The sequence below is a fragment of the Amblyomma maculatum genome, chromosome 1 (genome assembly GCF_055883805.1).
Source record: "Amblyomma maculatum isolate TAMU_Amacu chromosome 1, ASM5588380v1, whole genome shotgun sequence".
NCBI lineage: Eukaryota > Metazoa > Arthropoda > Arachnida > Ixodida > Ixodidae > Amblyomma > Amblyomma maculatum.
This window is the reverse complement of record NC_139344.1, coordinates 3,888,600-3,900,128: the sequence shown is the minus strand read 5'-3', so window position 1 is coordinate 3,900,128 and position 11,529 is coordinate 3,888,600. Positions and strand designations below refer to the sequence as shown.

At 49.4% G+C, this 11,529-nt stretch overlaps 1 protein-coding gene and 1 pseudogene across 1 annotated transcript; both read left to right on the top strand.

The window, feature by feature from the left end:
• The first annotated feature begins 5,048 nt into the window (after nucleotides 1-5,048).
• Nucleotides 5,049-5,855, top strand: LOC146201510 (uncharacterized). The gene has a single exon (XM_084598384.1). It carries the CDS (start codon nucleotides 5,049-5,051, stop codon nucleotides 5,853-5,855), a length of 807 nt encoding a protein of 268 aa, XP_084454510.1.
• A 1,626-nt stretch (nucleotides 5,856-7,481) lies between these two features.
• Nucleotides 7,482-9,935, top strand: LOC146201509 (uncharacterized; annotated as a pseudogene).
• Nucleotides 9,936-11,529: the final 1,594 nt, after the last annotated feature.

The following is an 11,529-nucleotide window of genomic DNA, read 5'->3' as shown; positions in this document are numbered from 1 at the left end:
TCTGGTGTTTTCGCAAAAATCATAAAAAAACACTTCATAGACCTGACCAACAATGAGTCTACTCCAGTACAGAGGAAAGTGAGCAAGTTTGAAAACCACTGCAGTTTCCCTTTAAGAAACAGTACATCAGCAATTCCTTCTCTGACTCAAAACAGTCTAACAAGACGGCACATTTGAAACCTTTCTCAAAGCCCGATATAATGCAATAGAAAGCCAGCTTGTCATCATGCATATTGTGATGCCCAGAAATTGAGAGAAGGGAAGATGAGGTCGACGAAGAAGCGACTCGTGCTCGGACTCGTAAGTGGACCCAGCAGGGTCTTCGACTTTCGTCCTCCGGCTAACCAAACCTCGCTCGTAACATTTTGGTGGAGCTGCTGGGTGACCTGTTCACAGAAACCCCGAAGACTGATTCTTTGCTTGAACCGCGTCGAGGTCGCCGTCTTGCTGGCCTGCCGTCATCTCTGCCTACGATGTCTGTTGACAGAAAAGCTCCAAGGATGTGCCTAGCGGCTAATGGCAGCATCGCTGGGAGCCGCGTTCCTTTACGGGCTCATCCAGCGAAGACGTTGATGAGTGGCTCACTACCTATAAGCGGGTGAGCGTTGCAATAAGTGGGACTCTGCCCGCTTAACGGCACAGCCCTAATGTGGTATGACAACAACGAGGACACTTTCAAAGCCTGCGACTGCTTTTTAGAAGACACAAAAGTGCTTTGGAGATTCTGACGCGTAGAAGAAGCGAGCTGAACAAGTGCTTTCTCAGAGCTCAGCTTCCTGGAGAAACGTGCACAAAGTATATCAAGGAAGCCTTGAAGCTGTGCAAGCTTGTCTCTCCTCGCATCACGAAAGATGATGAAGCGGGCCATCTGCTTAAAGGGTTTGCCGAAGGTATCTTTAATTTTCTTATCGGCAAATCAAGCCTTGACTCTGTGGCTGATGTGATACAGCATGGCCGCACGTTCGAGATGCTGAAAATGCATCGAATAGCACCCAATTTCGGACATTTAGCTGGCGTGACGTCGGTGGCCGCTGTAGACGCTGCTGACGTGACATCGTCTGGCAATCTGGCCTCCACAATCCGTCAGATCTTTCGCTAAGTAAGCTGGGTGCTAGAATTAAGTTCCGATTCCTAAGCGCACCCCCTATCGCGTTCGCCTCTTACAACCGCCTCTGATGCAGCGGACTTTGTTAATCTAGCCGACTTGGATGAATACTAGGGACCGCAACAGCTTTTGCAGAGAAACACACCGAGGGCACCCCATAACCAACGGACCCGCTACTACCAGCCGACACATATACGGTATGACAGTTGCCGACGGGATGCTCTGAGTGGCGACTACTTGCCCACGCCACCTTTTCCTCGACCACCTGCGTGCTACTGCGGCGGCCAACCTGGCCACATCTCACGGTAATGTCCTCGCAGCCAAGAATCACGTTACGGCTCCGTGAACAATCCCGAGCTGCAGGATTGCAATCCTGGCACTTCTATGTGTTCGCGCTACCCTCTTGATTCCGGGGACCCATGGCATGCGCCACTGCGGCATCTTTCACGGCATCGAACAGAAGCATGACATCACCTCCAGCTTCCCGCGCGCGCCGTTCTCCATCGCCCTGGTGCCGCTCACAGCCGCCGGTAAACTAGTAGGCGCGGCCGATGGGGGTGAGGTCGCTGGACGTTCACTGCTAGAAGGGATATCCCCGCCTGTGGTGATGTTACGGAACAAAGTCCATGTTATAGTTGACGGTGTGTCTGTGATGGCTTTAGTTGATACTGGAGCCACCATATATCTATGGGCACTGCATTTAAGCGTCGCCTCGTAGGAAGAGTGTCAAGTGGGATAAAAATGTTCAGCTGTGTGGTGTAAGTGGCGAACAGTTGCTTGGTATTGGGGCATGTTGTGTTAAAGTTTCCTTGGGTGTTGTAGTGTTTCGGGCAGAAATGGCAGTGCTCGCCCGATCACCACAACTTTAGCAAAGCGATGGCCACATGACCATCATCATTGTCATCATCGTAGTGCTTTCTAGAGAATGCCCTCTCGCAACGTTTCGTTACCCAACGACGCTCTAAATAAAAAAAAAACAGCACGTTGAACTTGCGACATACAGTCGGAAATTCAAACGCCAACATGCCGCCCGTGCCGCCATCCGACCAGCGTTGTGCGGGAGTATTTTCCTTGGACCCATTGCTAGAAAAAACCTGGCTGTATGCAGTATCTTGGGATCCTGCCTCATAGACACTTTTTGTCACATGGATGAGGTGTTCAGAAGTTTAGTTCGATCACATTGGAACTTTTGGAGAGTTCCACCTGAATCAACGGCACACCTTTCTGTATTGCTACAATGGCGGGAGAGTTCCACCTGAATTAACAGCACACCTTTCTGTATTGTTACAATGGCTGCATTGCGAACTTTACCAATCCGGTAGCATTTGAAAGATGCACCAGATGGAGGCACTCTAGCAGGAGGACGGCATGTGTTGTTATTTTGGCTGTGTACCCCCCCCCCCCTCTTTTCATGCTGACGAATACAGCGACGCAGTTCACGAACCTCGTGCGCGCCCTGGGCCAAGCGCAGTAGGGACCTCTGGGCAGTAAGGGCTGGACTTAAAACCTCAAGCGGCTTCGAAAAGCAGCAGAAGATCGTCTTCAGAAGGCAGCTGGCTCTCGCTGCTGAAAGACGGCTACCAGTGGTCGTGTACTCCCGCAATGCAAGAAGTTGTAGGCATCATTAGAGAGGTGCTCCAATTCGATCATCTTATCCCCCTACAGGTTCAATGGTAGATGGGCCGAAGCGCGTTTTGGCTACGGACTTTTCCCCGCCTTTGCCTAGGCCTAACCTCCACCCTGGGCTCCCCAGGTCATCAGCTTGTGGAAACTGCCTGCAATGTTCCGCTGGACAGGATGGCGTTTGAGACGGCCGCACTACAATTCTTGCCGCCGCCTGAAGTAAAAAAATGCTGACAGGTTCGCATCCCGGGATGGGTATACACGCGGCTCGTCACTCACCCGTGACATCAAACGGAAAAAGTGGCAGCCGTCGTGTGGGAGACAACTCGCCCATTCTACGATATTTGACTTTCTGCAAACGAAAATGTATCATGGTGCTTGTATTTTTTACTGTTGCTTGGGTCGGTATTTGACAATCTGCAAACACAATTATAATATGGTGATTGTGTTTTGTTGCTTTGAATGTTTCGGCAAAGGGTTTTGTGCGTTTCCTGCACTGATGCTGAAAAATAAAGGAAACAAAGTTATGAGGACTCAAGGCTATTGTAATGAGTCACCCAGTTATCGAGTGAACAAATGATCTAGTAGAACATTAACAGTTGCGTACCCGCAATTCTACACAATGGTAGTTCTGAAATGAATATCGTGTCTGTGTGCTGTGCGATGTCTGTGTAAAAAAGGTGACTGTTATTTACTTTTAGGGTAGTAACTGTTTGTCACATATGTTACTAACTAGCTAGTAATGCAGGTAGTATTTGCTGGGTAGGCGCAAAACTACCTCTAGGTGGCAATAACCAGATCTACCTTTAGAAAATTCTACCTCTAGATGTAGTACTAGCAACTACATTGATAAACTACAAAATTTTTTCTAGGTGAAGTACGAGCAAATGTATTTAGGAACCACAAAATTTCTGTATCACAAGTTGTAAAAAGCAGAATTACTGTAGACGGGAAAAATAGTCAAAAAGAGAGAAGGTACATTTTGTTCTGTTTCAGTTATCACACATTCATATCAGACAGTGTAGTTACATGAGAGTTGAGTATGTTTGACTTCAAACCTTTGAAGCAGGTTTAGAAATTGAAGGCTTGTATAGCCTGCCATGTTTTAAATTTTTTATTAATAATGATAACTGATAGAAGGAATAGCATACAAGAACTATCAGCATATGTCTATTCAATCATTTAACCAGATATGTGCAATGAATATCACAATCGAAGGAGGTTTTTCGTAGAGAAAAATGGAAGTATAAGCTATAAATTGCCTATCCTACTGCCTTGGCTAACTCTAGTACCTCAGGTATGAGCAGGCGTTCCCTTGTTCTTTATATATTAATATCCGGCAAAAGTTTGAAACGCTTATGGGAGTCATCGCTAAAGACTGGTTAACTGTCTACACAATGGTATAAAAATGGAACAGATGCTGGATCTTCATGAAGCACCATGAAAGGATATTAGCAATAGCTATCATAAGAGTATGTGTCAGTCACAAGAGAATCTGCCAAATTCGCTTTCAAAGAGAATTTGCCGCGTAACTGACCTACTAATACAGAATAAATTGCCACGCTATATGACATGCATGATTTAAGAAACAGTACATCAGCAATTCCTACTCTGACTCAAAACAGACTCACAAGAATGCACATTTAAAACATTCCTCACAGCCCCATACTATACATTAGAATGTCAGCTTGTCATCATGCATATTGTGGCGCCCAGAAATTGAGAGAAGGGAAGATGCGGTTTATGAGGAAGCGGCTCTTGTTGGGACTCGTAATCAGACCCAGCTGGGTCTTCGACACTCGTCCTGCGGCAAAAAACCTCCTTCGTAACATCTTAGTGGAGGTGTTGGGAAACCCGTTCACAGAAACCCTAGACTGATTCCCTACCTTGAACAGCTTCTAACTCGCCGTCTTGTCGGCCTGCCGACATCTGTGTCTATGATGTCTGTTGACTGCGAAGCTCCGAGGTTCGTGCCTAGCAGCTAATGGCAGCATCACCGGGATCCGCGTTTCTTCACGGGCTCATGCAGCGAAGACGTGGGTGAGTGGCTCACTCACTACAACGTTACAATAAGTGTGTGATAACGAGATAACATGATGAGGCCGATGTTCCGTGTTGCTGCCAAGTGCCCATAAGATCACCCAGTGTTATCACGTGATGTTCGACGCCTTTCCTACGTGACTATATATGTGCCGTGCCGTGTCTGTACGCTTGTAAAAATAAATGTTTGCCTCCGGATGCGACGCAGCCTGCTCGATCATTACAGTGGCGACGAGGCACGGTCTTACCCTGCGGGGGGAGGACGGACGTGGTTGGCGAGATGGCTTTCGGCAGTCGCGTGGGCGAGTTTAATCTGAACGGAAATTCTTCATGGGAAGAATGCGTGGAGCGCGTCGAGTTGTGCTGCGCAGCGAACAAGCTGACGAGTGACGCCGACAAGAGGGCAGCTTTACTCAGCTGTTGTGGGGAGACAACGTACTCCTTGATAGCAACCCTCGTGAAACCTCAACGACCGCCAAATGTCGAGTACCAAGTCATCGTCGACGCCGTGAAGGACCACGTCAACCCGAAGCCTTCAGAGTTATACTCAAGGTACGTTTTTTCGAAGCGAGACCAGCACTACGATGAATCTGTAGCTGACTACGTTACATCCTTACGCAAGCTAGCTGAGAACTGCGGCTTCAGCGACAAGCAGCTGCCCTTGGATGAAATGCTGCGTGACCGCCTGGTATTCGGATTGAGGGACAGCGTTGTGCAGCAGCGACTGTTGATAGAAAAAATCTTGACGTTCAAGAGTGCTTACGATCTTGCAGTGACCACGGAAATAGCCGCTAAAGAGCAACGCGTAATGAACCAGCATAAGCAGGAAGCTGTAGACGTGACAGCAAAAGTGAGCACGCCCCCTAAAAACGAGCAGGAGGAAGAGAACCGCGTCGAAGCGTCGAGTCATGTTCCGGACGAAAGGTGTTTCCGATGTGGTGGGAAGCACAAAGCTTATCGCTGCAAGTTCAAGAACACTATGTGTTTCAACTGCTCTAAAAAAGGGCATCTAGCCAAGGCGTGTCGAGGAAAAAAAAAAGCAAGTGCAGCATCAGCTGGAGGCTGCATCCACGCTGGCGCATACTGAGTACGACGCTTTACTGAGCATCAGTCAGGTAACGAACTGTCCCAAATATGTTGTCACCGTCAGCATTGGTGGGCAAGACGTACAGATGGAAGTCGACTCCGGAGCAGCTAGGTCAATCATGAGCAGCAAGGAATACAAAAAACTGCAAGTCGCTAAAAATATCTACCTGGAAGTATCAGATGCTCAACTCGTCACCTGGACGAAAGAAGGCCTTGACATTGTCGGAAAAGCCAGGGTTCCCGTAGAATTCAAAGGGCTAATTTGCGAGCTGCCGCTACTGGTAGTGAGAAATGAGGGCAGTACACTTCTAGGTCGTGACTGGTTCAAGGCTTTAAACATAGAGCTAACCGGTCTTCACACCGTGAGCAGCAGGCAAGAAGCTATCCTGTCGAGGTATGCAGATATTTTTAGCGAGTCATTTGCAGGCGCTACACTGCCGCCGATTCACATTGAGCTAAAGCAGGATGCCCAGCCAAAGTTCCTGAAATGTCGCAGCATTCCGTTCGCGTTTAAGGACGATATGATAGCCGAGTTAGACAGATTGGAGAGACAAGGAATTCTACAAGCAACGCAGTATTCAGAATGGGCTACCCCTGTAGTTGTTGTTCGAAAAAATAATGAATCGCTCCGAATCTGCGGTGACTACCGAAGCACAGTCAACCAAGCGTTGAGGAGCAACGGTTATCCCTTGCCTACGAGCAAAGAATTATTCGCAAAGTTGGGCAAAGGCCGTGTTTTTTCGAAGTTGGACTTGACGCAGGCGTACCATCAACTGGTAGTTGATGACGCCACAGCGCAGGTTCTCACGATAAACGCCGTAAAAGGATTGTACAACATGCGACGTTTGCCGTACGGCGTGTCGGTAGCTCCCGGTTTGTTCCAACGCGTAATGGACACAGTACTCGCGGGTCTACCACAAGTAGCTGTATACCTGGACGACATTCTGGTGGCCAGTGAAACAGCCGAATAGCACAGCCAAATGCTCGCCGAGGTCTGCGAACGAATTGCAAGAACGGGACTGCGGGTCCAGTCGGCAAAGTGCGAGTTTTTTAAAGAGGGCCTGGAATTCTTGGGCCACCGGATAGACTCGCGTGGTATCTACCCATCGAAAGCTAAGCTAGAAGCCATTCATCAGGTGCCTGTACCGAAAATCAAGAAAGAGCTGCAAGCATTTCTTGGTATGGTGAACTTCTATAATCGTTTCTTTAAAGGCCGCTCCGAGGTCGCAGAAGTTTTGTATCGTCTACTGGAGACTAACGTCACGTGGGTGTGGCGAGCAGAACACCACGAAGCGTTCGAAAGCCTGAAGCAGCTTCTAACGCCCGATTCGCTGCTGGTGCATTTTGATCCCAGCGCGCCTCTAGTTCTGTCATGCGATGCTTCACCGGTGGTAGTAGGAGCAGTCCTAGCGCACAAAGACCCTGAAGGAGGAGAGAGACCCATCGCGTATTCGTCAAGAACGTTAACAAATACCGAGCGGAATTATGCCCAGATAGATCGAGAGGCTTTAGCCATCGTTTTTGGCGTCCGGCATTTCCATTGGTATCTTTGTGGAAGGAAATTCTTTATTTTCACTGATCACAAACCGCTGCTCGGCATATTTCGACAAGAGAAGCAAAGTCCAGCTGTATTGTCACCACGCATGCTCCGTTGGACGTTGATGCTGTCGGCTTATGAATACCACCTTGACTATCGGAAAACGCAAGATCATGCCAATGCTGACTGTTTAAGCAGAATACCAGCAAAGGAGGCGCGAGGTGAGACCGAGCCGCCGGGCGACGTTCTTCTGTTAGAAGCAATAGAGTATCCCCCAGTGACTGCACAACAAGTGGCATCCTCTACCAGGGATGACCCTCAACTACTTCAAGTAAAGTCTTGGATTATCGACGGCTGGCCTGAGCACAAGGTGCCACCATAATATTCTGCCTACCATGACAGGCGATATGAGCTATCTGTCAATCGCGACTGCATCCTTTTGGGAAACCGAGTAGTGCTGCCGGAACGACTGCGAAAGCGAATTCTTGGCATGCTACATGCAAATCATCCAGGCATTACGGCTATGAAAGCTCTCGCGAGGTCCTATGTTTGGTGGCCCAGAATTGACGCGCAAATCGAAGATTTCGTTCGGCACTGCAAACCCTGTCAAGAGAACAGACAAAGTGATCCCAAGACACCTGCACATTTCTGGACGAAACACGAAAGACCTTGGGGCAAGGTTCACATCGATTTGGCGGGGCCAGTCGAAGGCGTTTGTTTTCTCGTGGCAGTGGATGCGTTTTCGAACTGGGCTGAGATCGAGATAATGCCGTCTTTTCAATCCTCTTCAGTGATAGAAAAGTTGCGTAGAATGTTCGCATCGTACGGTCTACCAGATCTTATCGTGTCTGATAATAGGACTGCTTTCTCAAGCAAGGAATTTCGGGAATTCCTAAAGCTAAACGGCATCCAGGTTATGTACACAGCGCCGTATCATCCTTCGAGCAATGGAAGAGCAGAAAGGATGGTTCGCGAGCTCAAGTGTGCACTCAGGAAGCAGAGACAAGGCACAGTGGCCTGTAAAGTTTCTCGTTTCTTGTTCAAGCAGCACTCTACCCCTCATGCTGAGACCGGAAAGGCACCAGCAGAGCTCATGTTGGGACGGAATTTCCGCTCTGCCCTGTCAAGACTTCACCCCGACATGGAAAGCGCGGACTTGTGTCAACGTGTGCCGTCAAAGGTTTTCGAGTGTGGGGATGCTGTGTACGTGAGAAATTTCAGCCGAGGGCCTACATGGCTAGCCGCTCGGGTATTACGCCGTCTGGGCCACGTCATCTACGAAGTTCAGACGTCTGAAGGAAATTTGCATAGACGTCATCGGGACCATCTGCGAAAGGCATCAGTGTCGGAACCGGCAACACCAGCTAATGCAACCGGTGATTTATTCAGATTCCTACCGCCTCCAAGCACAGAACCCGAACTACCGAAGGATGAGGCACCAGTGATTTTTAGACGGTCTAAACGTGAACGGTGACCTGTGCAGCGCTACGGCATTAACTGAGGGGGAAGGGGTGTGATAACGTGATAACATGCCGAGGCCGAGGTTCCGTGTTGCTGCCAAGTGCCGATAAGATCACCCAGTGTTATCACGTGATGTTCGACGCCTTTTCCTACGTGACTATATATGTGCCGTGTCTTGTACGCTTGTAAAAATAAATGTTTGACTCCGGATGCGACGCAGCGTGCTCGATCATTACAAAGTGCGACTGTGCTGCCCAGCCAGCAAACGTGGTCTTCGCGCTAAACGGCATAGTCCTAACGTGTTACGACAACCACAAGGACACTTGCACCGCCTGGAACTGCTTGTTAGAAAAAATAAAAGTGCTTTGGAGATTCTGATGCGGGGAAGAAGCGAGCTGAACAAGCGCTTTCTCAGAGCTCAGCTTCCTGGGGAAATGTGCACCATATCGATGAAGCCTTGGAGCTGTGCAGGCTTGTCTCCCCTCGCATGACGGAAGATGACAAAGTTGGCCATCTGCTTAAAAGGTTTGCCGAGGATATCCATAATTTTCTTATCGGCAAATCAGGCCTTGACTTGGCTGACGTGATCCAGCATGGCCACACGTTCGAGACGCTGAAAATGCGTCGCATAGCACCCATCTTCGGACATTTGGCTGGCGTGACTTCGGGGCCGCTGTTGACGTAACATCGCCTGGCAATCTGGCCTCCACGATCCGTCAGGTCGTTCGCGAAGTGAGCCGGTCGCAAGAACTAGCTTTGGGTTCCTCAGCACTGCCTGTGTCGCATCCGCCTCAAACAACCGCCTTTAATGCAGTGGACATCATTAATCCAGCGGGCTTGGGTGAATACGCGGGACCGCAACAGGTGCGGCAGAGCAATACACCGAGGACACCCCCAAGCCAACGGGCCCGCTACTACCAGCCGACACATATCCGGTATGACAACTGTCGACGGGATGCTCTGAGTACGACAACTTGCCGGCGCCACCTTTTCCTCAACGTCCTGTGTTCTACCGCTGCAGCCAACCTGGCCAAATCTCACGGTCGTGTGTTCGCCGCCAAGAATCACGTTACGGCTCCATGAACTACCCCGAGCAGCAGGATTACAATCGTGGCTCTTCTTGGTGTTCCTGCTACCCTCGTGATTCCAGGGGCCCATGCGCAGTTGCGGGATCTTTTACCGCCATCGAACAGAGCATGACTTCTCCTCCAGCTTCCCGCGCGGGCTGTTCTCCATCGGCCTGGCGTCGCTCACCGCCGCTGGACAACTAGCTCGCGCGACCGATGGAGATGAGGTTGCTGGTCATTCGCTGCTGGAAGAGATAGTCCCGCCTGTGCTGATGTCACGGAACAAAGTCCATGTTTTAGTTGATGGTGTGCCTTTTATGGCTGGAAGTGATACCGGGCCGACCATATCCGTGATGATCGCTGCATTTTAGCATCGCCTCGGAAGAAGTGTTAAGTGGGATAAAAATGTTCAGATGTGTGGTGTGAGTGGCGAACAGTTTCTTGCTATTGGGGTGTGTAGTGTTTAAGTTTGTTTGGGTGGTGAAAGTTTTTGTGCCAAAAATGGAATCGAACGCCCGATGACAGCATGACGTCATCCTCGGACCGATCACCACGCAAGTTTCCATGTCTTTATCTAAGAACATTGGCAACAACATTGGCAAAGGGATAGCCACATGACCATCATCATCGTCCACATCGCGGTGATTTCTGCCGAATGCCCTCTTGCAACGTGTCGTTTTCCATAGACGCTTTCAGTGGCGAAACCCAGCACGTCGAACTTGCGACATACAGACGCAAATTCAAACGCCCACATGCCACCCATGCCGCCATTTGACCAGTGTTGTCCAGAGGTATTTTCTTTGGACCCACTGCTGGAAAAAGCCTGACTGTATGCAGCTTTGTGGGATCCTACCTCATAGACACCTTTTGTCACGTGGATGAGGTGTTCAGAAGGTTAGTTCGGTCACATTGTAACTTTTGGAGAGATGGACCTGAATCAACAGCACACCTTTCCGTATTGTTACAATGGCTGCATTGCGAACATTACTAATTCGGTAGCATTTGAACGATGCGCCATAAGGGAGGCACTCTAGCAGGACTGCATATGAGGTTCTTTTGGCGGCGCTTTCCTCATTTTACACTGAAGAATGCAGCGACGCAGTCCACGAGAGCGTCGTGCGTGCCCTGGGCCATAGCGCAGCAGTGGCCACTGGGCAGATAGGGCTGGACTTAGACTCAGCCGGCTTCGAAAAGCAGCAGAAGATCGTCTTTAGAAGGCAGCTGGCCCTCGCTGCAGAAAGACAGCTATCGGGGATCGTGTGCTTCCGCAACGCAAGAAACTGTAGGCATCCCAGTCAACCATAGATATTCGTGGTACGTCTGATTAGGATCCGAATCTCCATTACCATGAGAGGACGTTCGTATGGCATCCGTACGGACGTCCAAATTCGGATATCCGTATCGGAGATTCGGTGTATGTCCGAGGGGCATCCGTTATTGGATAGCGAGCGGATGTACACACGCGGACGTCCGAGAGGTATCCTTGATTGTCCGTGTATGGTCAATAATTTGTGGCTGACATACATGTTTTGATTGCCCTCACGCAAAATATTTAACAAGGGATTGGACTGTTGTGCAAATGACAAAATTATCTGACCCTATTCCTATTA

What these genes read in the sequence shown, in the direction of transcription:
- LOC146201510 (XM_084598384.1), top strand. Translation starts at nt 5,049, where the DNA reads ATGGCTTTCGGCAGTCGCGTGGGCGAGTTTAATCTGAACGGAAATTCT.